Below are 23727 nucleotides of genomic sequence, written 5' to 3'. Positions count from 1 at the left end.
TGAACGGAAATCCTATGAGAGTCCTACACACCCTTCAGGGTCCAGATCAGATACTGCTCTTCCCTGATGTGTTCCTGGTCCTCTTCTTCCTGCAGTGGTTGAGACCCTCTGTGCTCAGACATCACTTACTTGGAAGTTTGTAGGGAACGGCTTTGTACCCTATTCTGTACTATGGCCTTGCATGTTTTCCCTGTGCTATTTACTTCAATCAGTTCAGTCACTCAGTCACGTCTGGCTCTTTGCAACCCCATGGACTGCAGCCCACCAGGCTTCCCTGTCCTTTACTATCTCCGTGAGTTTGTTCAAATTCATGTCCATCGAGTCAGTGATGCCATCCAACCATCTCATCTTCTGTCATCCCCTTCTCCTCCTGCCTTCAGTCTTTCCCAGCATCAGGGTCTTTTCCAGTGAGTCAGTTTTTCTCATCAGGTAGCCAGAGTATTGAAGCTTTAGCTTCAGCATCAGTCCTTCCAATGAATATTCAGGACTGATTTCTTTCAGGATTGACTGATTTGATCACCTTGCTGTCCAAGGGACTCTCAAGAGTCTTCTCCAACACTACAGTTCAAATGCATCAATTCTTCGGCATGATTTTTTTAAACTTTTGTTTTTTTTTGTCATGCAGTGCAACATGCAGAATCACAGTTCGCCAATCAGGGACCGAAACTGAGCCCCCTTCATTGGCAGCACAGAGTCCCAACCACTGGACCACCAGGGAAATCCTTCCCGTTATACTTCTGAAATTTTTATCTACACATGTTTTATTTCCCTCAATAAAACTGGAGTTTAAGTTTCAGTGATCTCTGCATTTCCAGGGACTATTAGTCCACCTGGCGTAACCACTGAGCCCATGCGCTCCGGAGCCTGTGTGCCAAAACTAGAGAATCTGTGCCCCACAACGAAAGATCCTGCATGCCACAACTAAGACCCAAGGCAACCAAATGAATAAATGTTAAAACACAACCATGGCTCACCAATTTGCTCTGGGGTTTGCTCTGATAAAGGTTCTGTCCTATGCCATTTCAGTTTATTTTCCATCTGTTGGGTTAAGCCTGGCCCTCCCCCTGCAGCCTTGTGGACAAATAGCAAGTGACTGTGGACGGTGAGAGCCACAGACAGCAGAAGGCTCCTCCGTCAGTGGCTGATGCTGGTGCTCACCTGTCTGTCAGAGGCGTGATCACCAGGCGAGGGGTATTCCCCAGGTACTCATAGGAGTATAGAAACTGGGCATCACAGATGTTGGCGAAGCAGTGTTTGGCCTCGTCGTCCCATCGATGCCTTAGCTGGGACAGCCAGAGGAAGGCCTGGGCGTTATCTACCTAGAGAGGGAGTGACAGAGTAGGTTGGTAAATCCAAGATTCAACAGGTAGGAGGTGGCCCCATGGCCACAGAATTCACAGGGCTCGGGGTGACCCGGGTGTTGTGCACCATTCAGGGGAGCAGCACGCTACCCACCATGGCACAGAAAGCATGAGCCACTTGGATGATGCTCTTTTGCCGGGGTTTAAAGGGAGGAGCAGCCACCTTGGTCCTCTCCCAGATCCCTGACGGGTGCAGAGTTTGGGGCCTGTGTGTTTTGGCCACATGTAAGCTTCTCCCAAACCCCAATACTTGTGGTATAGGTACCCACAAAGAGTGGTACTCTTGAGAGTCCAGGACTCACCTTCTGAGCAATCATCTTGGCCACCACGTCCCGGGCATGGACATCGATGGTGCATATGGTCATGATCTTCTGCCGGTCCCCCTTGGAGAGCTGGCCAATGAGCATGGTGATGAGGGTTTTGAGCTGGGCCACTTGCTTCTTGTAATAGTCCTTCATGGCATTCTCATAGCCTTCCTCCAGCCTTGCAAATGCCATGCCCACCTCTGTGGTCCACCAGATCTGGGTACAGGTCAGGGCCACCTACGGCACCAAGAGTTGCTTAGTAAAGCCATTACCAGGACTGTCTCTCAAACCAGCCCACTCTCACACAGCAGGGGCTGAGAATATAATCGTGTGGGTGATGGACATCCCTTCCCTCCCTCTTCCGCCAGCACTGTTCCCTTGAACATGCGTTTCTAGGTCCTTGGAGATATAAAGTGGGTACGATACAAGTGGGGAGAGTCCTTTCTTAAAAAATGTACCATTTGGTTGAGAACAGCTAAAGGCTCATTCAGGTCAATGTCAGTAGCTTTTAGAAACTGCTACACTGATCCTTCTGTTTTTGCTTCTCAAGCCACAGCAACTTTCCTGTGCCTGGGAGGATAACAAAGTCTTGATTGGACGTCTCAATGATACTCAGTCTTTGCTCTGTTCTTCTGGAACCCCTTAGAGTTGAAGAATTCTAGTTGAGTGAGCCACTGCTGATTATGTGTGGCAGATTTCTTCTTGCCCATAGTATTTACATTATATCTTTAAAAATCTCTTCAAACTTATAACTTTGAAAAGCCAGCTCTTTCTTTTAAATTGGAGTCTGATTGCTTTACAACATGTGTTAGTCTCTGCTGTACAATGAAGTGAATCATCAGTTATATGCATACATATATCTCCTCCATCTTGGACCCCACATCCCACCCCTCTCGGTTGTCACAGAGCCCAGGGCTGATCTCCCTGTGCTATCCAGTGGCTTCCCACTAGCTGCTTATTTTACACATGGCAGTGTATACATGTCAATCCTAATCTCCCCATTCATCCCACTCTCCCCTTCCGGCCCTGTGTCCACGCGTCTGTTCTTACGTCTGTGTCTCTAACTTTGAAAGGTCTACTCTTCGCAGGTCAGGAAGAATGACACTGAAATTCAGTGCCGTCACTTTGATTTGTTGGAGAAGGAAATGGCAACCCACTCCAGTGTTCTTACCTAAAAAAAAATCTCACAGACAAAGGAACCTAGTGGGCTATGGTCCATGGGGTCGCAGAGAGTTGGACACAACTGAGGCACCAAACAACAACACCACTTTGATGTGTATTCTTCAGAGATTCAAAATAAGTAAATGGAAAAAGTGATTTAAATGAACCTTTCTTCTGCTTGCTGAGAAACAGAAGATTTTAATATGGAAAATGCATAATTTTGATTCTGCATGGTGAAGAACTTAGAGACACTGATCCTCTGTGGTCCCCCTTGGCTCAGGAGACACTGCTCTAGATGAATCTGTCAGAATGCAGGAAGAAACACATTTTCTTGCCTCAAAATTCTGATTCAGGCAAACAAGGAATCCTGGTGGGAATTATTCACTTCGTGAAGCAGAGAATTCTGCTGTAGTATAAAGTACCATTATTGAATTTACCTGTTTTTTTTTTTTGCCTTTGGATTTAGACACGTTGGATTTTTTTAGAGGTTCCTCCTGCAGTGTGATCTTGTCAGAATGGTCTGAATGTGATGTGCAATTATATTTGCAACTCCTGTAGCCCACCAGGTTCCTCTGTCCGTGGGATTTCCCAGGCAAGAATACTGGAGTGGATTGTCATCTCCTTCTCCTGGGGATCTTCCCGACCAGGGATTGAACCCACGTCTCCTGCATTGGCAGGTGGGTTCTTTACCACTAGCGCCACCTAGGAGGCCCCTTTCCTTCTGCAGCACTGGCTTAGTTCTCTGCTCTGTCTACACTCACTGTCAACATTTCCCGCCTTCTTCTCCCTTCTCAGCTACCGGCAGTGTGAGCTCTTCTCTACCACTTCACTGAGATGGCCTCACCAAGGTCGTGGATGTTCCTTAGCCTCTTTACTTTGCTTGACCTCTTAGACGTGTGTGGCATAACTGACCTCTCACCTATCAACACCTTCTGTTTTAGTTTCTGTGATTACCATTGCCAGGTGTTCCTTCTCTCAGAAAAGGTTCTGTTTCTCATTCTGCTGCCCTGGTTTCCCTCTGACTATACAGCCTTTGGATGATGCTCGTGGGTTTGATCTGAAGCCTCAGCTCAGTCTACACAATCTTATCTAACTCCTAGGGCTTCAGTCACCACCAGATATCTGTAACCCCTAAATGTACCAGTAGTAGTACTGGGTTGGCCAAAGAGTTTGTTTGGATTTTTCCGTAGGATGTTACAGAAAAACCCAAACGAACTTCTCGGCCAGCCCAATACTAGACATTAACAGGGGAGGGAGGGGTGGTGTATTGCAGCCAGGGTCATTAAAAAATAACCTCATTAGCTCCCCCTCTTTCTTTTATTACCCTCCTGAGATCCCGGGAAAGGACTTAGATATATCTTGGAATCACATCACTCCCAAGCAAGGTCTATAAGAACTGTGTCCCAGTTTCCTCCCCCGAATCCATCTGTTGCCCCTTGCTCCCTCCGCCTGTTACTCCTGCTTCAACCACACTCATGCCTCAAACATCTTAGACTCTCCCTTGCATCTGAGCCTTTGTCCACACTCTTTCCCACACGTGGGTGCTGTTACCCTCTATCTTTCACCTGCCAACTCCTATTTCAAACCTCAGCCTAGAATCATGTCTTCAGGAGGGTCATCCCCAGACCCCATTAACCAGCTCCCAGAGGACCCCAAGTTTCCTTTACCATCACACCAGGTCCCATTTTTAGGTGGCTGACTTCCACGCCAGTCTGTAAACTCCATCAGGGTGGGATTGCATTGCCTTGTTTCCTGCTGGTGTCTCCTGTGCTCAGCAAAGAGCTTGGCACATACAAGGAGGGCTGGCTCAGTGAGTTGAACTGTTTATGTTTTCTCCCTGCTGTATGCAGCTAATGGGGTAAAATGGACAACCCTTAATGCCCCGAGGTAACCGCTGAATTGCGTCATGGCTGACAATTCCCTGGTCCCTCCCTCTGACCCCTTCCCAAGCAGCCTCTCCTGACCCTGAAGCATGGGTGAGCCTGGCAGCCCCCAGGAGGCTGACAGAGGTCATGGAGGAGGAGAGCGGGTGAGGATGGATCAAAGGATACCTGAGCTGGGTAGTCAAAGAGCCACTGTTCCCTGGGCTTTTCTTCATAGGCGGTTACACCTTCTGTCATCTCGTGCCTCACCGTGGCCTTCATGCGAGCCAGCACGTGGTTCAGCCATATTTCTACCTGGAAGAAGAACTTAGGGTTAGACTCGGGGTTCCTAAGAAGATGTGCTCAGTGATACACGTTTTCTTCCACTCAGATGGAGGCAGTGAAGAAGATGAGCCCAGGCAAGATGTGCAACCCTAAATGGTTGCCAGAAGGCACAGGAAAACCATTCGTCTGTGCAACGCAGGGCAATGGTAGTTGAGACCAAGGCTCAATTAACAACAGGGGGTGGGGGGCGGTGTGCCCACTGGAACCCACAGAGCAGAGGAGCAGGTTTTGGGGAGACAAGACTGCCAACCAGAGATTAGGGGGAAATCTTCATCTGGATTGTGCTTGCGTGCTCAGTCGTGTCTGACTGGAACCCCAAGAACTGCAGCCCTCCAGGCTCCTCTGTCCACGGGATTTCCCAAGCAAGGAAACTGGAGTGGGTTGCCATTTCCTACTACAAGGGATCTTCTTGACCCAGGAGTGTAAATAAATCAGTGGATTCTCATGACCTTGTCCACGGTGCATATGGATTATATTTTCCAACTAAATGCTTTCTGAGGCTACAGAAAGAACACCCAAGGTTTGAATCAAACCCCAATGTCCCTTTCATAAAACTGAGAATGTCTATTTTCAGATGCTAGAGTTGCTTTCCAAGATGCATTTGGATGAAGGTAGAACTCTAGAACTCTGAAGATCTTTTCTCCAGGCTTTACTCTGGACTGGATTAGCACCCCAGGGACCATGTTTCTTTTGATATTTAGGATAATGGGGGCTTCCCAGGCAAAGAATACACCTGCCAATGCAGGAGACTCAAAAGGCTTGAGTTGGATCCCTGGGTCAGGAAGATCCCCTGGAGTAGGAAATGGCAGTCCACTCCAGTATTCTTGCCTGGGAAATCCCATGGACAGAGGAGCCTGGTGGGCTGCAGTCCTTGGGGTCGCAAAGAGTGGGACATGACTGAGAACAACACAGAAGAAATGGAAGAGAAAGAAAGAGAAGAGAAAAAAGAAGCAAAAGAGAAAAATGCAGTAGGATAATGAACAAAGAAGGGCTTGTCTACGTTAGTGAAGATGGTGAAAGGTGGGTGGGAGGGTTAAGGAGAGAAGGGTGTCATGTTTTGTGTTTCTTGAACTGTGCCGGGGAGATGTGGAGCTGGTAGCTTCTGGAGCAGGGCGGTGGTGGGCTCTCCACCAGGTAGGGCTGTAGGAGGTGTATGTGTACAGAGAAGTGAACGCTCAGGTTTATGATTCATTTCAAAGGGCATTTTCTCCCAGGGAAGGTGTCAGTGACCCAGATTCCCCTGTGGGGTGCTCCAGGGCTTGTCATGTTGAAGTCTCCTGGTGCTGTTAATCATTTCCAAACCCTTTTTTTGTTGACTCAGGAAGTTGTTTATGTGCATTTTATTGCTCTCTGCAAGGTCTTTGAGCGAGGAAGATACATAGGTATTGACATGTGTCCCCAAGGAGAGGAAAGTGGGCGCTGGAAGCTGCTCCGAAGTCGGTTCAAGTCAGAGGTCTGGGCAGTCCCCAGGCACAGAGACAAGTTCTGGTGCAAGGTCACAAAGGCTGTTCTGAAGGCTGATGCTTGACTGCAGACACTTGAGAGAGAGAGGTATGCGTTACCTGCCCACTGCAGTCACAGGGCTCGCTGAAGGCCACATATTCTCCTTCCTTGCTGTACATGCCAAGGCTGGTCTTGGTTGGCTTCTCACTGGCATCTAGCTGGAACTGCATCTTGGCCATATTGTCAAAGAGTTTGGAAAGGTGGCGTTGAACCTACAAGTGGAGAGCATGTCCAGGAAGTTACTTATGATTATTGCTTCAGTTCAGTTCAGTTGCTCAGTTGTGTATGACTCTTTGTGACCCCACGAATCTCAGCACGCCAGGCCTCCCTGTCTATCACCAACTCCCGGAGTTTACTCAAACTCATGTCTATCGAGTCGGTGATGCCATCCAGCCATCTCATCCGCTGTTGTCCCCTTCTCCTCCTGCCCCCAATCCCTCTCAGCATCAGGGTCTTTTCCAATGAGTCAACTCTTTGCATGAGGTGGCCAAAGTATTGGAGTTTCAGCTTCAGCATCAGTTCTTCCAATGATTATTGCTTAGAAGCTACTTATTATTATTGTATTGCTTAGAGGGCTACCCTGTGACAACCATTAAAGTGTTGGGTACCAGATGTTTAGAAGGAAGCTAGGGAATGATGAAGATGTGAAGTTGGGATTTAGTTGGACTGGATAAAAGGGAATATAGATATAGTGGGCAACACGCGTTAACTACAAACCAATGAAGCCACAAAAGTTTGATTAATTTCTGCCTGATCTACTATGGATGGGAACAGACTGGAGCAATAACTAATTCATAAGCCCTCTTCCTAAGAAAACAGTACTGTGCAGCAGGAGGGTAGGCACAGGAGAGTCTACAGATGAATGCTAATGTGCCAAAATCTGGAGGATCAAGGGCAGTGGTGACCATGGCCTGTGGAAGAAGTCACTCAGTTGTAGGAACCACTTTGAGGCAGGAGACCAACCTCTGTGGGTCTAGAGCAAGGGCCAGCAAACTCACAGCGGGCAGAAAGTCTGGTTGTACTGGAGCTTCTCCCAAGCATGGCATCTCATGATATGGAGGCAGTGATGCCTTGGGCAATAATCCTAGGAGGATGCCAGACAGAACCACAGTGTGGTCCTGAGGTGAGAAGAACAGCAGGTGAAGAAGAAATGACAAACAGGAAGCTGCCCCACGTAGAGTTTTTTTGAAATACAGGGGCCTCCTGAGAACTGTGAGTTTTAACCTTTACATTTATGGCAATGAGCTCTCTCGCTTATGAGATGGTGGGAGAAATTCTAAGAGTATTGAAGTAAACTAAAGGTGCTGGAGGAGATCCCACCCAGTGACTTGGGACAAATAATAGAGATGGACCTTTCTTTATCCAAGAACAAATAGTGGATGAAAGCAACAACCACAATTAACACAAGACCAGTGAAATTATCCCACAACTTAAAAGAAGGAGAAAGCCAGACTCAAGAAATAGAGTAAGAGCATATCTATATTAGAAGCTTCACACAGGAAACAGAAGTAGTGATGAAAAAATATCACCTTGTTTTGCTTTCAATTAAGTGAAAGAAACATGAACTCTATAAAATTTGAGGTAGAAGATAAGAAGAATTGGTAGAGGTAGAAAAATAAAACAACAAATGGGGCAGTGTAGTTTTTAACAGCATTAGCAACACAAAAGGACCAAATAAACACACACATTAAATATGGTGGATAAATCTGAGGGACATGGAAGAATGCCAAGGAAGAGGACTAAGAGAGAAAAAAGTGTATAAATATGTACCAATATGTATGAATAGATGAAGATAATAATCTCAACCTACAGAAATATGATGAATCTGAGGGAAAAGATTATCCACATAACCGGAGTAGAAATACCAAGTAGAGATTTCTCAGGTTGTATAGTGGTTAAGACTTTGCCTTCCAATGCAGATGGTGTGGGTCCAATCCCTGGTCAGGGAGCTAAAATCCCACATGCCTCATGGCCAAGAAACCAAAACGTAAAACAGAAGCAATATTGTAACAAATTCAATAAAGACTTTAAAAATGGTCCATTAAAAAAAAAGAAATATTATGCAAAAGTATACTGAAAGAAAACATTTCCAAGATAGTGAAAGCCCGTTTTCAGAGAGGGAACAAAAACCTCATCGTGTTAGAGAAAGATAAAGCAAGGATCCAAGCACATAGAAATTTTCAAAAATTTAATTTAAATTTTGATCTCTACAGAGATCCAAATGGAAAGAAACTTAAACCTAGAAAGGTTTAAGGAAAAAAAAAAAAAAGCAGGTAGCCAGACATGAGGTTAGGGACCATGCTGATGGCAACATAGGTCAAATAGACACACTGCTTAATGGGGCATAATGGGGAGCTTGAAACTCACCTGCTGGAGCATCTCAATCCTTCTGACTGTTTCTACAAGCGCTTCCCTGCTTACCTGTTGAGGGGCTGTGCCATTGGAAAGAATGTCTAGAAGATCGGAAGAGGAGAGGAAGTAAAACCTGGGGAAGGCAAGCCTTTTGGTGTCCAGGTACTCCGCCAGGGCCTTCTCACACAGGTACAGCCTGAGGGCACAGAGAATCTCCTTGTTAGGTTTGCCAGAATCCACAGGCATGTTAACTAAACGCAAATGAGTGTGACCTGTGAATTACACTCAGGAGTGATGTATGCATGGAACATCTGTGGGCATATGCATACAGCCCTACTAGTACACTTCCATCAGAATAAACACCTCCAACAGCATCCCACATTACCCAAGCACACGGGCAAATCAAGGCACACGGCCAGACACACACGCTCACTCTCTCATTCGGGCAGTTAGCGAAGGTGAGGACCTGAGAGACAAAGACAGCCTCTCCTACAAAGGCAGCTGCACATCAACCATCACCTGCTCTGAATATCTTCCAGCTTTTCGTAAAGACCTGGCTTGTTGGTGGCTTCCACTACGTTTGGAGTTTTCCGAGCATCATAAGCTAACTCTTTAAAGTCTATGTCGATGCCTTCAAATCTTTTAGAATCCTGCAAATTAAAGTGTGGAAAAAATTAACCCCCACTCCTTTCAACTCCAAGAAGCTACCCTCATGTACCAAGCCTGCTTTTGAAAACTGCTCCTAGGTTGTGTAACACAGAGATTAGGCCCAAAGGAGGAAATACCTTAGCTTGAATCAATGGTTCTCACACATTTTGGTCTTAAAACCCCTTTCTGTTTGTAAAACTTACTGGGGAGTGCAAAGAGCTTTCATTTATAAGGTAACATTATATCTATCAATGCATATTCTACGTTAGAAGCTAAAGGTGAGAAATGTTAAAGAATATTTGTCAATTCATTTAAAATTACAGCAATAAGCACTTTATTTTAATATAACACATATTTTAGTCCAAAATAAGTATATTTTCCAAAACAACATAACTTAGAGGAAAAGTGGCATCACTGCACTTTTTTTTTTGCCAAATCTCTTTCATGTCTGACTTAGAAGATGGCCAGATTCTCTTCCTGCTTCTGCATTCAGTATGTTGTGATATCGCACCATGTGGCCTCTGGAAAATTCCACTGTATGCTCATAGAAGAACAAGTGAAAACAGCAAATGCCATTTTAGTATTATTATTAAGATAGTTTTCACCTTGAGGATCCCCTGGAAAGGTCTCAGGGACCCCTTGCCAGAGGTCATCAGACCACACTTTGAGAACTGTTGGTGTAAACTGTGTAATTCCTAAGTCAGGCAGATGGTGGATCCTATGCGCTTTCTGGGTCCAAGCAAAAGTTTCTATGACCAAAGTAAGCATTTCGGCAGCAAAGGTGCTATGATGATGTCAAAGTGAAAGAGAAAGTGTCAGTTGCTCAGTCACATCCAAATCTCTGTGACCCCACGGACTGTGGCCTGCCAGGTTCCTATGTCCAAGGCATCCTCCAGGCAAGAATACTGGCGAGGGTAGCCATTCCCTTCTCCAAGGGATCTTCTTGACTCAGGGATCAAACTCACGTCTCCTGCACTGGCAGGTGGACACTTTACCATCTGAGTCACTGGGGAAGCCCGTGATGTCAAAAGTAATTAAACATTATCATTTTCCCCAAATACACACACTCTCACAGTGTCGTTGAAATGATTGAGACAATACTAAAGGCAAAGCACCTCAGCCCAACACCTGGTACCTGGTGAGAGCTTGCGTGGTTATGATTACATAACAACAATCATAATGGTATGTGCTGGACATTCAGCTTTAATGAACTTCTGGACGTAGGGACCGGGCTTAGTCTCAATTTACAGATGAGAAAACCAGGGCACTGAGAATTCAAGTAACTTCCCTAAGGTCCTTGAGAGGGTGGACTCAAGCCTGGGCTGCTGGCCCCAGTCTGCTGGGACCTCTGTGACCCATGCCTCTCTCCTATCAAGACTTAAATTATGATCCTTAAATGAGGCATCTTTCACCAGTTAAAAATGAAAAGTTATTAAGAATTTATAGAATCATCAGAAGATTTCCCTGGTGGTGCAGTGGATAGGAGTCTGCCTGCCAGTCCAGGGGACACGGGTTCCAACCCTGGTCCAGGAAGATTCCACGTGCCTCGGGGTAACCAAGCCTGTGAGCCACAACTACTGAAGCCCAAATGCCTAGAGCCCATACTCTGCAACCAGAGAAGCCGCCACAATGAGAAACCTGTGCACCGCAACTAGAGGAAGCACAGCAGGGCAGTGAAGAAGCAGCACAGCCAAAAATAAGATAAATAAATAAAAAGGAAGGGTCAGAAGCAAGGGACTTCCCAGGTGACTCCGTGGTAAAGAATCTGTCTGCCAACGCAGGAGACATAAGAGACACAGCTTCAATCCCTGATTCAAGAAGATTCCCTGGAGTAGGAAATGGCAATCCACTCCAGTATTCTTGCCTGGAGAACCCCACGGACAAAGGAACCTGAAAGGCGACAGTCTATAGGGTCACAAACAGTTAGGATATTACTGAGCAACTGAGCATACACACACATCAGAAATATCTGACATAAATGTTTGAGGTGAAAAGAACTGACTCAAAAATTGTAACTATCCTGAGAGCAATTGTGTAAAAACATGTATATATGTGAACAAAAGGTGGAAAATATTCATAGTGAATGAAAATATTTACTAGTTAGGGTGTAACATGATGACTAATTTGTGGTATTTCTTTGTTACCATACTGTCACTACAAAGAAGACAAATGTATTTACACATTTTACACATAAACCTGAGAAGTTAATGATACGAATTATTTATTATTTTTTATTGTAAATTCTCAAATGCCTCTTTTAAAATGTCTGCAAAAGACTCTACCTACATTCTCCCCCACTTCACATCAAACCTGCCCTTCTTCAGTCATTAGCATTGGAGACGAATAAAATCTGGCTTATTTGATTTTGTTTCATGACAGTAGCTGCAGTGGAATTATTTTCTGTTATTTTTCATTGCAGATGTACAAACTTTAATCTGCGTCATTATACTAAATGTGCTTTTGTGGGATGAGCCGGAAAAATATGATTTGATAGAATGTGCTTTAACTCTGAAACAAGGTCTGGACAACATGTGACATTTTGGAATCAAACTAATTTGCAAGCAAAGAACTCACTGTGCTGAGGGATATTGAAGTGTTATTCGCTCAGTCGTGTCTGACTCTTTGTGACCCATGGACTGTAGCCCATTAGGCTCCTCTATCCATGGAATTTTCTAGGCCAGAATACTGGAGTGGGATATGGAATAAGTCTGCAAAAATCTTTTTTTAAATGAGCCCACTGAGAGAGGGCGTACATCAATGGCACATTAATTAGGACAATTAGAAGGGGCAAACAAATTAGAAAGGTAGTAATAAGAAGAATGCATATCTTAGAGAAATTCCTCATTTAGTACTTAGCTGAAGACTAGTGTTTAAGCCTGCTAGCACAGGCTGGAGGTTTACAAAATAGCTCGTTGCAGAGAAGGAACTCAAGCTTGCCTGGAAATGATGCTGCTTCCCAGTTGGTACCCACACTGTGATTACGGGTAGAGCAACACAAGAGCGGCTCCTATTTCAGACCTCCTTCCTCCAGTACACTTCTTTTGTTTTTTAAACCAGGTTCTCTTTCTTTTCCCTACCCATCTAAGGACAAATTGTTTGTTGTTGTTTAGTTGCTAAGTCGAGTCTCACTCTGAGACCCCATGGACTGTAGCCCACCAGGCTCCTCTGTCCATGGGATTTCCCAGGCAAGAATACTGGAATGGGTTGCCATTTCCTCCTCGAGGGGATCTTCCCAATCCAGGGATTGAACCTAGGTCTCTTGGGACTCCTGCTTTGGCTAGGGCGGATTCTTTACCACTGAGCCACCAGGGAAGCCCAAGAACAAGCTGTCTGGCATGCATTTTACCTTCTCTCTTTCCCTATGCCTGGCTTTTGGTGTCTTGAAAGGTCTATGATTATTGGAGATGCCCCTGGGTGAAGCCAAGGCAGGGAGGCAGAGAAGGAATGGTCTAGAGGATGCAGGGGCTGGGGGATTGTCCCTTGACTCGGAGCAGGGAACAGAGGGAGCAGGGTTTCTGTAGCAGGTACCTGGGGCAGCTGAGCCCGGATATCTTCAGATCCGATGAATATGCTTTCTAGGTGAGACCACGTGCGCTGCACGTCATACCAGATGGAGATGACGGCGTCGGCGGTGGACAGCTTCTTCTGCCAGCCTGACACGTCCTCCAGGAAGAAGGCAATGTGCTTGGACACCATCAGGTTCTGAAGCTGGACCTGGTTATCCTCCAGAACCTCGATGAGGTCCTCGTCGGACTGCAGCAGGGGCACACAGGTCCGTGGGTGGGGCTCGTACTGGAATTCCATGCCAGCCCAGGTGGTCTGCAGCTCCTTCAGCACCTTCTCCATGCCCAGCTCTTTCACGGCTCTGTCCACGATGCCCCGGACCTCGTCCTCAAAGCGGTGCAGCTGCAGCTGCAGGAGGTGGGCCAGGGTGGTGCCCTCATCCATGGTGAAGGTCACGCCCGTGGCCTGCATCAGCTGCCTCCAGTGCCGCTCCCGGAGGGCCGGGTTCTGCAGCTCGGCCACGGCCCTCAGGGAGGTCAGGGTGTCCAACACGGTGCTCTCCAGGCCTGTGAAGGCCTCCCAGGCCCTGACCTCCTTGTCGAGGTTCCGGATGTTCCTGGCGAACTTTCTGCACTCCGAGTCCATGGCCTCCACGTCGATATCCTTCCACCTGGTGGTCTCCCAGGCATGGATGCTGGAGGTCACCATCCCGATCGTGTCCCAGAGCTCCTTCAGCCGGCACGCCTCCTTCCTGCACTGCCGCAGCTGCTTGTAGTCAGGGACGGTGACTTCAAACAAGCTGGCGGACGCGGAAATGGAGGCCATGGTGGACTCCATCTGCTGGGTCTCCAAGTGCCAGGCATCCAGCGTCTGATGAGGGTCAGTGCTATCAAACCTGCAAGACAAGACACAGCGTTTCCCCTTCATCAGTGGAAGAACTCAGGGACCATCTCCTGGAATCACCAGAGCCATGGCAGCTTGAACCTTTAAATCCTTAGTGTTTTAGCAAAGAGCAGGAATGTTCACCAAAGCTTGCGAAGGAAAGATAGTCAGGGTAGGTCAGAGTGGGATGAGCATAACCAGAAGGAGGAAGGATGATTCAAGAGGGGCGTCCTGTCTGGATCTGTTCTACACCCATGTGTACTCAGTCATATCCGATTCTTGGCAACCCTTTGGACTGCAGCCCATCAGGCTCCTCTGTCCATGGGGTTTTTCAGGCAAGACTACTGGAGTGGGTTTCCCTTTCCTACTCCAGGGAATCTTCCCAACTCAGGGACTGAACGTGCATCTCCTGTGTCTCCTGCATTGCAGGCGGATTCTTCACCCACTGAACCATCAGAGAAGCCCTCTACATCTGAGAGGGTAATAAAAATACTCCTCACCTCCCCAGGTCCAGTGGGGGGATAACCGTTTGTTTGAGCTCCCCTTAGACTCTGTTTCACTTGTTGGTGTGCAGCCCACTTGACACAAAAGAGCATTGTCCTGTTACTGCAGAGGCTGTGAAGGCCAAGGTCACGCCAGGCGGTATCGGCTTTACACACAGTAATGTATGTATTTCAATGCTACTGCCTCAAGTCACCCTAGCCTCTCCTCCCCCGGCTGTGTCCATAAATCTATTCTCTATGTCTGGGTCTCTATTCCTGCCTTGCAAATAGGTTCATCAGTACCATTTTCCTAGATTCCATATATATGCGTTAATATACAATATTTGTTTTTCTCTTTCTGACTTATTCCACTTAGCATAACAGACTCTAGGTTCATTGGCCTCACCAGAACTGACTCAAATGCATTCCTTTTTTTTTTTTCCATTTATTTTTATTCGTTGGAGGCTAATATTTAATGGGCCAAAGATCTAAACAGACATTTCTCCAAAGAAGACATACAGATGGCTAACAAACACATGAAAAGATGCTCAACATCACTCATTATCAGAGAAATGCATTCCTTTTTATGGCTGAGTAATATTTCATTGGGGCTTCCCTGGGGGCTCAGGTGGTAAAGAATCTGCCTGCAAAGCAGGAGACACAAGAGGTGTGGGTTTGATCCCTGGGTCAGGAAGATGCCCTGGAGAAGGGAATGGCTACCCACTCCAGTATTCTGGCCTGGAGAATTCCATGGATAGAACAGCCTGGCAGGCTACAGTCCATGGGTTCACAAAGAGTCAGACACGACTGAGCGACTAACACATATGTACCATAGCTTCTTTATCCATTCACCTGTTGATGGACATCTAGGTTGCTCCCATGTCCTGGCTATTGTAAATAGCAGGTAACAGCATTTTTCAGATTCCCCAGGTTGGCTTCCATCTCTGTGGTGAGGTTCACACTAAAGACCTGCATCACCTTCAGGAAGCAGTGCCTCTGGGTGGGAGAAGCACTGAGACGGACCCTGACACATGAGCACAAAGTCCTGACCACGGGCCTGTGCTGCATGGCCTTCCCGAACTGTGTGCTTCCCGTCAGGCTCCACATCTCTCAAGCTCCTCCTTCAAGTGGCCCCGTCTCCTCTTGTGTCCTGCAGTGACCTCTGGTTCTGCACTTGACTCCTGTAAACACTACATCGAACTTACAGTTCAAGTGCATCTTTCCTCCTCCTCTTCTCCCCATGTTCAGGACTCCCTTGCTGCTCTTGGTCCTCACCCCATGAACCCCCTTCTGGTCTGGCCCCTTCAACCGACATTCCTGGCAGAACCTCCTCTCTGATGTAAGAACTGCTCATTCACAGGTTCCCATGCTTATTTAACTTATATGCAGAGTACATCATGAGAAACGCTGGGCTGGAAGAAGCACAAGCTGGAATCAAGATTGCCGGGAGAAATATCAATAACCTCAGATATGCAGATGACACCACCCTTATGGCAGAGAGTGAAGAGGAACTAAAAAGCCTCTTGATGAAAGTGAAAGAGGAGAGTGAAAAAGTTGGCTTAAAGCTCAACATTCAGAAAACTAAGATCATGGCATCTGGTCCCATCACCTCATGGGAAATAGATGCGGAGACAGTGGAAACAGTGTCAGACTTCATTTTTTGGGCTCCAAAATCACTGCAGATGATGACCGCAGCCATGAAATTAAAAGACACTTATTCCCTGGAAGGAAAGTTATGATCAACCTAGATAGCATATTAAAAAGCAGAGACATTACTTTGCCAACAAAGGTCAGTCTGGTCAAGGCTATGGTATTTCCAGTGGTCATGTGTGGATGTGAGAGTTGGACTGTGAAGAAAGCTGAGCGCTGAAAAATTGATGCTTTTGAACTGTGGTGTTGGAGAAGACTCTTGAGAGTCCCTTGGACTACAAGGAGATCCAACCAGTCCATCCTAAAGGAGATCAGTCTTGGGTGTTCATTGGAAGGACTGATGCTGAAGCTGAAACTCCAATACTTTGGCCACCTCATGCGAAGAGTTGATTCATTGGAAAAGACCCTGATGCTAGGAGGGATTGGGGACAGGAGGAGAAGGGGATGACAGAGGATGAGATGGCTGGTTGGCATCACTGACTCGATAGGCATGAGTTTGAGTAAACTCCGGGAGTTGGTGATGGACAGGGAGGCCTGGCGTGCTGCAATTCATGGGGTTGCAAAGAGTCGGACATGACTGAGCAACTGAACTGAACTGAACTGATGTGGGTCAGGAGCACCCACAACAACCTTCAAGGAGCCTCTGGTTTTCCTTCCCTAGCCTCCCTGTATCCTTTCTTCCCATCACCAGTCTCAGGTCTTCCTGTTTCTGTGTGCTTGAGGGGTGGCTAGATATTGGGGATGCATATGTGCATGCTAAGTCACCTCAATTGTGCCCTACTCCATGCAACCCCATGGACTGTAGCCAGCCAGGCTCCTTGGTCCACGGGATTCTCCAGGCACAAATACTGGAGTGGGTTGCCATGCCCTCCTCCAGGGGATCTTCCCAACCAAGAGATCGAAACTGCATCTCTTACATCACTGGCATTGGCAGGCAGGTTCTTTACTACTAGTGCCACCTGAGAAGCCCCAGATATTGGGGATACCACGATCTAAGTGTGAACACCATCTTTCTCTAAAATTAGACTAGGGAATGGTGGAGTCCAATATAAAGAAGTTGAGAGGGAAAAGGAATGACTAGAGAATTGGCCATTTCTTGCAATTGTGTGTGTGTCCGTGTGAGTGTGTGTGTCTGTGTGTGTTGTTTGGTGGGAAGATGATGACATGCAAGAACCTTTCCTTGAACTGCCTCTTCTCTCAATTGTCTCTGGAAATATTTGACTTGACGGATGGAAAGTAATCCTAATTAAAGTCATTTACCTGAACTGCTCACCACTTAAGCCTAATTGCCATGCAACACAATAACAGTTATGCATACCATTACATTAGTGTCAGATTAACTTTGATGCTTGCTATGTTTGATTCCTGCTTGTTCCATCTAAATAGTTTTGGCTGGCATGCTCTGGTGGTGGATTTTCGTCTTAAGACTGAATACCATCATGTATGTTCACTGTTGTCCAGCCAGCGAGGGCTTCAGAAGGGCCTGGAGTTCTCAGAGTTGAAGAGGGCCATCTGTCTGTATAGGCAAGGAGCTTTCTCCTCTATGACAGCAGTAGAGAAAGAATTAGAAGGAAAGGAATGTAACATCCTCACAGCAAGTGAGCCATCAGGAAAGATTACCCAGCATGAAGGTTCCTTCCGCACATTCTTTCCAAGACTAATTGTTGGAACGTGTTGGTTCTACCTTTTATCTTGACTAGAGTGAATGGGGAAAGTGAACTTGGCTTCTTGGTGTTAGTATATATCAGACAGATTCTAAAAGCCCACATTCTGTTTAATTTATTAATAGAGTATAGTTCAGAAATAGTCGGTAAGACAGGAGTTATCAGAGTGTTGGAGGGGTAGGCACAGAAGATAATAAATGATCTTCCTAACACTTCTTTCCACAGTGCCTATGAACATCCTTGAATCAATATTGAATCCTCAAATATTTGTAAGAGGTGATCATTTGTCAAACCTATTCCAAACTTCATTTGCTCTGTGGCATAATTTTTGTTTATGGTTTGAATCTGCTGACATTCATTCCCTATAGCTGAGCGCATATAAAAGTTAATTTGACCTAAGTAGTGAAAGGAACCTCCAGACAGGGGAGCAAATAGCCCGCTTCCCATTTCAAAGCTCTGGTGCAAACTGTCAGGATATTCACAGACCTGATTAATGCACCTAATAAACTTGAAGCAGTTCTCCAAAGCCTGGGGGAACAATACAATGTGAGAACAAGAAACTAATAGGAGGGAAAAGGGTGTAGTTAGTCTTTGAAATTGAAATAATAATGCACAAGTATTTTAATCTAAAAGAGAAATGCCTGGAAAGTCTGGATGAGCAAAGCTATAATTAAGAGAAATGGAAATAGGGTGCTCATGTGTATGATCTTGGAAAAAAGGATTCGGGCCTGCCCTAGATGTGGGCACAGACAGAAAGAGGAATAAGTGACTTAAATGATTTCTTGGGACGTGAGCAGCTGGTAAACATCAACCTCAGCCCCATAACTGCACATATACAGAATAGTGACACCCCTGTGCTTGAAACCCTAAGGGCATTGTAACTCAGCCTGTTCCTTCTGACCTGGTGACCTTTCCCATCCCATGGTCCCATCTAAGGAGCAGCAAAACATACCCCCTTCCACTTACTGGTCCAGACAGAAGACAGAGAATTACGCTTGGATCTGTCCCTGGTGGATCAGAGAGTAAAATAATCTGTCTGCAATGCAAGAGACCCAGGTTTGATCCCTGCATTAGGAAGAACCCCTGGAGAAGAGAATGGCTACCCACTCCAGTATTCTTGCCTGGAGAATCCCATAGACAGAAGAGCCTGACAGGTCACAGTCCATGGGGTTGCAAAGAGTCGGACACAACTTCCAGCTTCCATAATTCACTCAATCCTCCCGATTCTCCCTCCTGAGTGTCCCTCACATCCATCCTCCTCTCTCCCTGCTCACTGCAACGGCTTCAGTTCAGGCCTCCTGCTTCTCACCTGGGCTGTTGCAATCACCCTGTCCCCCATCGCCATGGAGCCCCTGCCTTGAGTCTACCTTGATCCACTGTATTCTCTGCAGTCACAAGAGAAGTGTCTACATGATGCTGTTCTCAGGCTTGGACTCCGCAGTGCTCATTCATGGTCTAAGCCTCGTCATCTGGACCTCTCCCTCCTTACCTCCCACATCCTGCATCCCACTCACACACATGTGCAGTCCTCCAGCTGTGTGTTATGTTTTCATCCCCCTGTCTCTCTCCAGGTTCTGCTTCCCTTGTCTGGAATCCCATGGCTTTCCACTTCTCTTTTTCCAAATGGCTAATTCTCATTTGCCCATTGGCTGAAGCACCAGCTTCTGTGGGGTTTGTGAGCTGTCTCCCCAGTGGGCATCAAAGTTGGGCCCAGTGGACATGTCTGATTATTATTTTTGCCTGCACCTCCCGGCATGTGGAATCCTAGTTCCTTATCCAGGGATGGAACCTGCATCCCCTGCCTGAAAAGCACAGTCTTATGCACTGGACCACCAGAGAAGTCCTCAGTTACTCATTTTTGAAACTGACCCTGAGTCTGTCAGTCCTTGAGATCAGGGAATCCATATTATCTGAATATCCTAGCACATGTCATTTTTTTGCTGACCTCATGCTGAGAACACACCTCTTCTGCTCTATGGAAGCCTGAACCATGTGAGTGAGTCAGATCAACTGCAAGAACAGGGTCAAATTGAATGAATGATGTGTCTGAGGATACTGATACATCCCTGAGAGATTCAGTGATTAATACTGCTCTTTCCTTCAGCTTTTATTTTTTCCATTTATTTTTATTAGTTGGAGGCTAATTACTTTACAATATTGTAGTGGTTTTTGCCATACATTGACATGAATCAGCCATGGATTTACATGTATTCCCCATCCTGATCTCCCCTCCCGCCTCCCTCCCCATCCGATCCCTCTGGGTCTTCCTAGTGCACCAGCCCCGAGCACTTGTCTCATGCATCCAACCTGGGCTGGTGATCTGTTTCACCCTTGATAATATACATGTTTTGATGCTAGGAGACCCTTCATGAGCAAGATGAAGGCACATTTGCTGCACTGTCTGGAAAGCCTTGATTTTCTGCTTGCCATGCAGGACAGCACCCAATGGGCGAGTATCTTCAAGATAGTCCTTCCCACCATTCACAGAATTTGGGGACTGGCCAGCTAGAAACACTGATGGTTTCCAATGAACTGGAGCTCAGAGGGACCAAATGCTTTTACCAAGAAACCCCTGGATTATCCTGGTCTTGATATGGGTAAACTGACTGGATGACATGGTACCATTCCTTAAAGCCAGGAAGCCTGAACAAGGGAGCTGCTAGAAGCCTGGAGCATCCCTGTTATTCAACCGGGAAGAATGAGTCTCCAATTTCAAGAGTTGTGAGAAGTGCTTGAATCTGGCTACGATGATCTAGCTGATTACTGAGAGAGCTCAGCTAGGAATATGCTGACATAGCTTCAAGTTAAGAACAGAAGGAGGAAGAAAAACTCAACTTAAACACAGAGAAAGAACTTCACCCCTAGGGACCTGACTTCATCCTGTACCTGTTAGACTTCAAGGGACAAACGAGACCCACACTTTCCTTTTCTTCCCAAAGACAAGATCAACGTGAGCTTCCCCTGTAATCTAATCAGGAAGAGAGGCTTGCCTTCAGCAAGATGCATTTTAGAATTCTGTGAGTGATCTGAAGGCAAAGGAACGAGAACTCAACTCATTTGCCACATACAATGTCTAAACACTTTAAACACACACATTCGTGCACACGAAACTTAAGAAGTAAACCCATGTGTTGACACCCACGAAGATTGGCCTCGGTAATAAATCCATGATTCTGCTCTAGTCTTGATAGTCTTCTTGACAAGAAGAGGAATACATCAAGATTGCAGTCATGTTTGACTTTCTGCACTGCTGTGAGCAGTTCTTTTCAAAGAAGTCTCTTGCAAAGATTCATCTGCATGTTAAACTAACAGATGTGAATTTGGTATACAAGCAGCTTATGCAGCTCAATACCAGAAAAACAAACGACCGTAATTAAAAAGACACATGTATCCCAATATTCACAGCAGCACCATTTACAATAGCTAGGACATGGAAGCAACCTAGATGTCCATCGGCAGATGAATGGATAAAGATATTGTGGCATATATATATACACAGATACATAATGGAATATTACTGAGCCATAAAAAGGAATGTATTTGAATCAATTCTAGTGAGGTGGATAAACCTAGAGTCTGTTATACAGAGTGGAGGAAGTCAGAGAGAGAAGAACAAATTTTGTATATTAACACATATATATGGAATCTAGAAAAATGGTACTTATGAACCTATTTGCAGGGCAGGGGTAGAGATGCAGACATACAGAACAGACTTTGGACACAGCAGGGGAAGGAGAAGGTGGGATGAATTGAGAGAACAGCACTGACTTATATACATCACCATATATAATACGGATAGCCAGTGGGAAGCTGTTGTACAGAACAACAGGGGGCTCAACGCAGTGCCCTGTGACAACCTAGAGGGGTGGGGGTGGGGGGAAGGTTCAGGAGGAAGGGGACATATGTGTACTTGTGGCTGATTCATGCTGTTGTATGGCAGAAGCCAACACAATATTGTAACACAATTGTCCTCCAACTTAAAAAAAAAAATGTGAATTTGGAAGACTCATTTAAGAGTAGCAATATCCTCATAGCCAGCAGATGGATACAAATGCAAAGAGAGAAAAACCAAAGCAGCTATCACATTTAAAAAACAAGAGCTGATCAATACATAAGTGTGGTATAACTAGGAAGGGGAGATCAAGGTTTCCGACAGACACACGGAAAGACACACGGCAGCAAAAAGAGTGCTGTTCTGTTCAGGCAGTCTTGGGAGCCTGTTTGGAAAGATCTCTCACCAGACATATTTGGAATTCCTTTTTTGAAATTTTTTTTAAAAAAGAGACAGATGATGCAAAGATATCAGTGTCATTACCTTCGTGGCTGTTGCCCTAGTGTGGATATTGTCAGCACTGCCCAGAAATACCCCATTCATGGCCCGCCTGCCTGACCAGCTTCGATCCTGTGCTCAATTGCACATCCAAAGGAGAGTCAAAGGGATGTGCTTTGACACATCCAGACTGGGGACCGGTACCTCCTATCAGATCACTGATGGCATTAGATTGGAAATAAAGTAATAAATGTAATGTGCTTGAATCATCCCGAAACTATTCTCCCCACCTCCGGTCTGCGGAAAAACTGTCTTCCAAGAAATTGGTCCCTGGTGCCAGAAAGGTTGTGGACTGCTGTAAATCTAAAGGAACGCAGAGTCATCTGGAGTTATACGCCCTGGTGTGATTGCTTAAAAGGGGCCCAGTTTCTTCCCTTAGGGTGGCTGTCTCTAACTTGGCTGCTCATCAGAGTCAGCTAGGGAGCATTAAAAACTACTGATGCCCGGTCTCATTCCCAGTGCCTGATTTAGTTGGTCTGCAGGAGAGGCTGGACAGTGGAAGTTTTAAAATCTTCCAGGTGGTTTTAATGCTTTAGAGTGCTATGTTGTACATTTGTCCTAAATACAGCTTATACATTTTTCCTTTCTTGTCTTCTTTTTAAAAAATAAATCTGTATGAAACTTTTCAAGTTCTGTACTTCATTTTTTTTTTTAATTTAATTTAATTTGGCCCCAAGGCATGTGGGATCTTAGTCCCCTGACCAGGGATCAAACCCATGCCCCCTGCACTGGGAGCATGGAGTCTGAACCACTGGACTGCCAGAGAAGTCCCTTTCCCTGCCTCTTGACACACTCGTCTCATTCTTTCTGGCCCCAGGTATGATGCTTTGGAGACCAGCCACTTCATACATGTTTGATGATGGATAATAAGAAGAGTTAGGCCCTTCCTGTGAGCCAGGTGGGGTGACCAAGGGTCTCAAGTCTGCCTGACACAGAGGGGATTCCCTGGATGTGTGACTTTTGGTGCCAAAACCAGAACAGGGCCAGGTAAGCCAAGATGGCTGGTTACCTGGGTGCTGGGTCTTGTGCTAAAAGCTTGTGAAGATGTGTTACTTAATCCTATCAACAGCCTTCCGAGGTGGATACCATTAATGCCCCCACTTTACAGGTGAGGAAACAGCACAGAGTGACAGACCTGACTTAGGCAGTGAGTAAGGGACTGCCCTGACTTAGAAGGGAGTAGTGGACCCGAGATTAGCCAGAGGGCTTGCTGAATCCAGGGTCCGTGTGCCTAATCATTACGTCGTCTTAACTCCTGATAAAGTTGTGGGATTTTCTTTCCTTGCTTCATTGGTCACTTTGGCATGTATCGCCTTAGGTCAGATTTCTGTCGGTAAAGTGAAAATAAAAAGCTTCCTGGTGCTTTACACAGGGCATTTTTCAGTCTGGAGACTTCCAGGCATGTCTACACGAAAACGAGAGAGGAGATCCAGCAGGAAGCCCCACAGGGGAAACAGAAAGCAAACCCTGGAGCTGGACTTGGGGGGAGAGGGTCCACTTCAGCTGGCGGGTCAGTAGACATAGGGCCACCAGCACCGGCCCCTGGCTGGAGCGTCTGACGCTGAGCAGCAGACCAGGAGCAGACCCCACAGACTTCCCCACCCGGGGAGGGAGCCCCTGAGAGGGGGACCACATGTGTGCACGTGGGCCCACGTGAATGGTGCTGTGCTGTCCACCC

General features: G+C 46.3%; 1 protein-coding gene across 1 annotated transcript in view; it reads right to left on the bottom strand.

Annotated features, from left to right (window-relative positions):
• The window catches only part of DNAH9 (dynein axonemal heavy chain 9), a 280642-nt gene that overhangs the window by 184456 nt on the left and 72459 nt on the right, over positions 1-23727 (bottom strand). Inside the window, exons 20-26 of the mRNA XM_043903869.1 lie at positions 13066-13936; positions 9409-9539; positions 8959-9085; positions 6597-6749; positions 4879-5004; positions 1664-1903; positions 1159-1319 (exon numbers count right to left, since the gene is read on the bottom strand). Coding sequence (XP_043759804.1) covers positions 1159-1319; positions 1664-1903; positions 4879-5004; positions 6597-6749; positions 8959-9085; positions 9409-9539; positions 13066-13936 — 1809 coding nt within the window. The remainder of the gene's footprint in view (positions 1-1158; positions 1320-1663; positions 1904-4878; positions 5005-6596; positions 6750-8958; positions 9086-9408; positions 9540-13065; positions 13937-23727) is intronic.

The sequence above is a fragment of the Cervus elaphus genome, chromosome 5, assembly GCF_910594005.1.
Source record: "Cervus elaphus chromosome 5, mCerEla1.1, whole genome shotgun sequence".
NCBI lineage: Eukaryota > Metazoa > Chordata > Mammalia > Artiodactyla > Cervidae > Cervus > Cervus elaphus.
The sequence above is the reverse complement of the archived record's forward strand: the minus strand, read 5'-3'. Positions and strand labels throughout refer to the sequence as shown.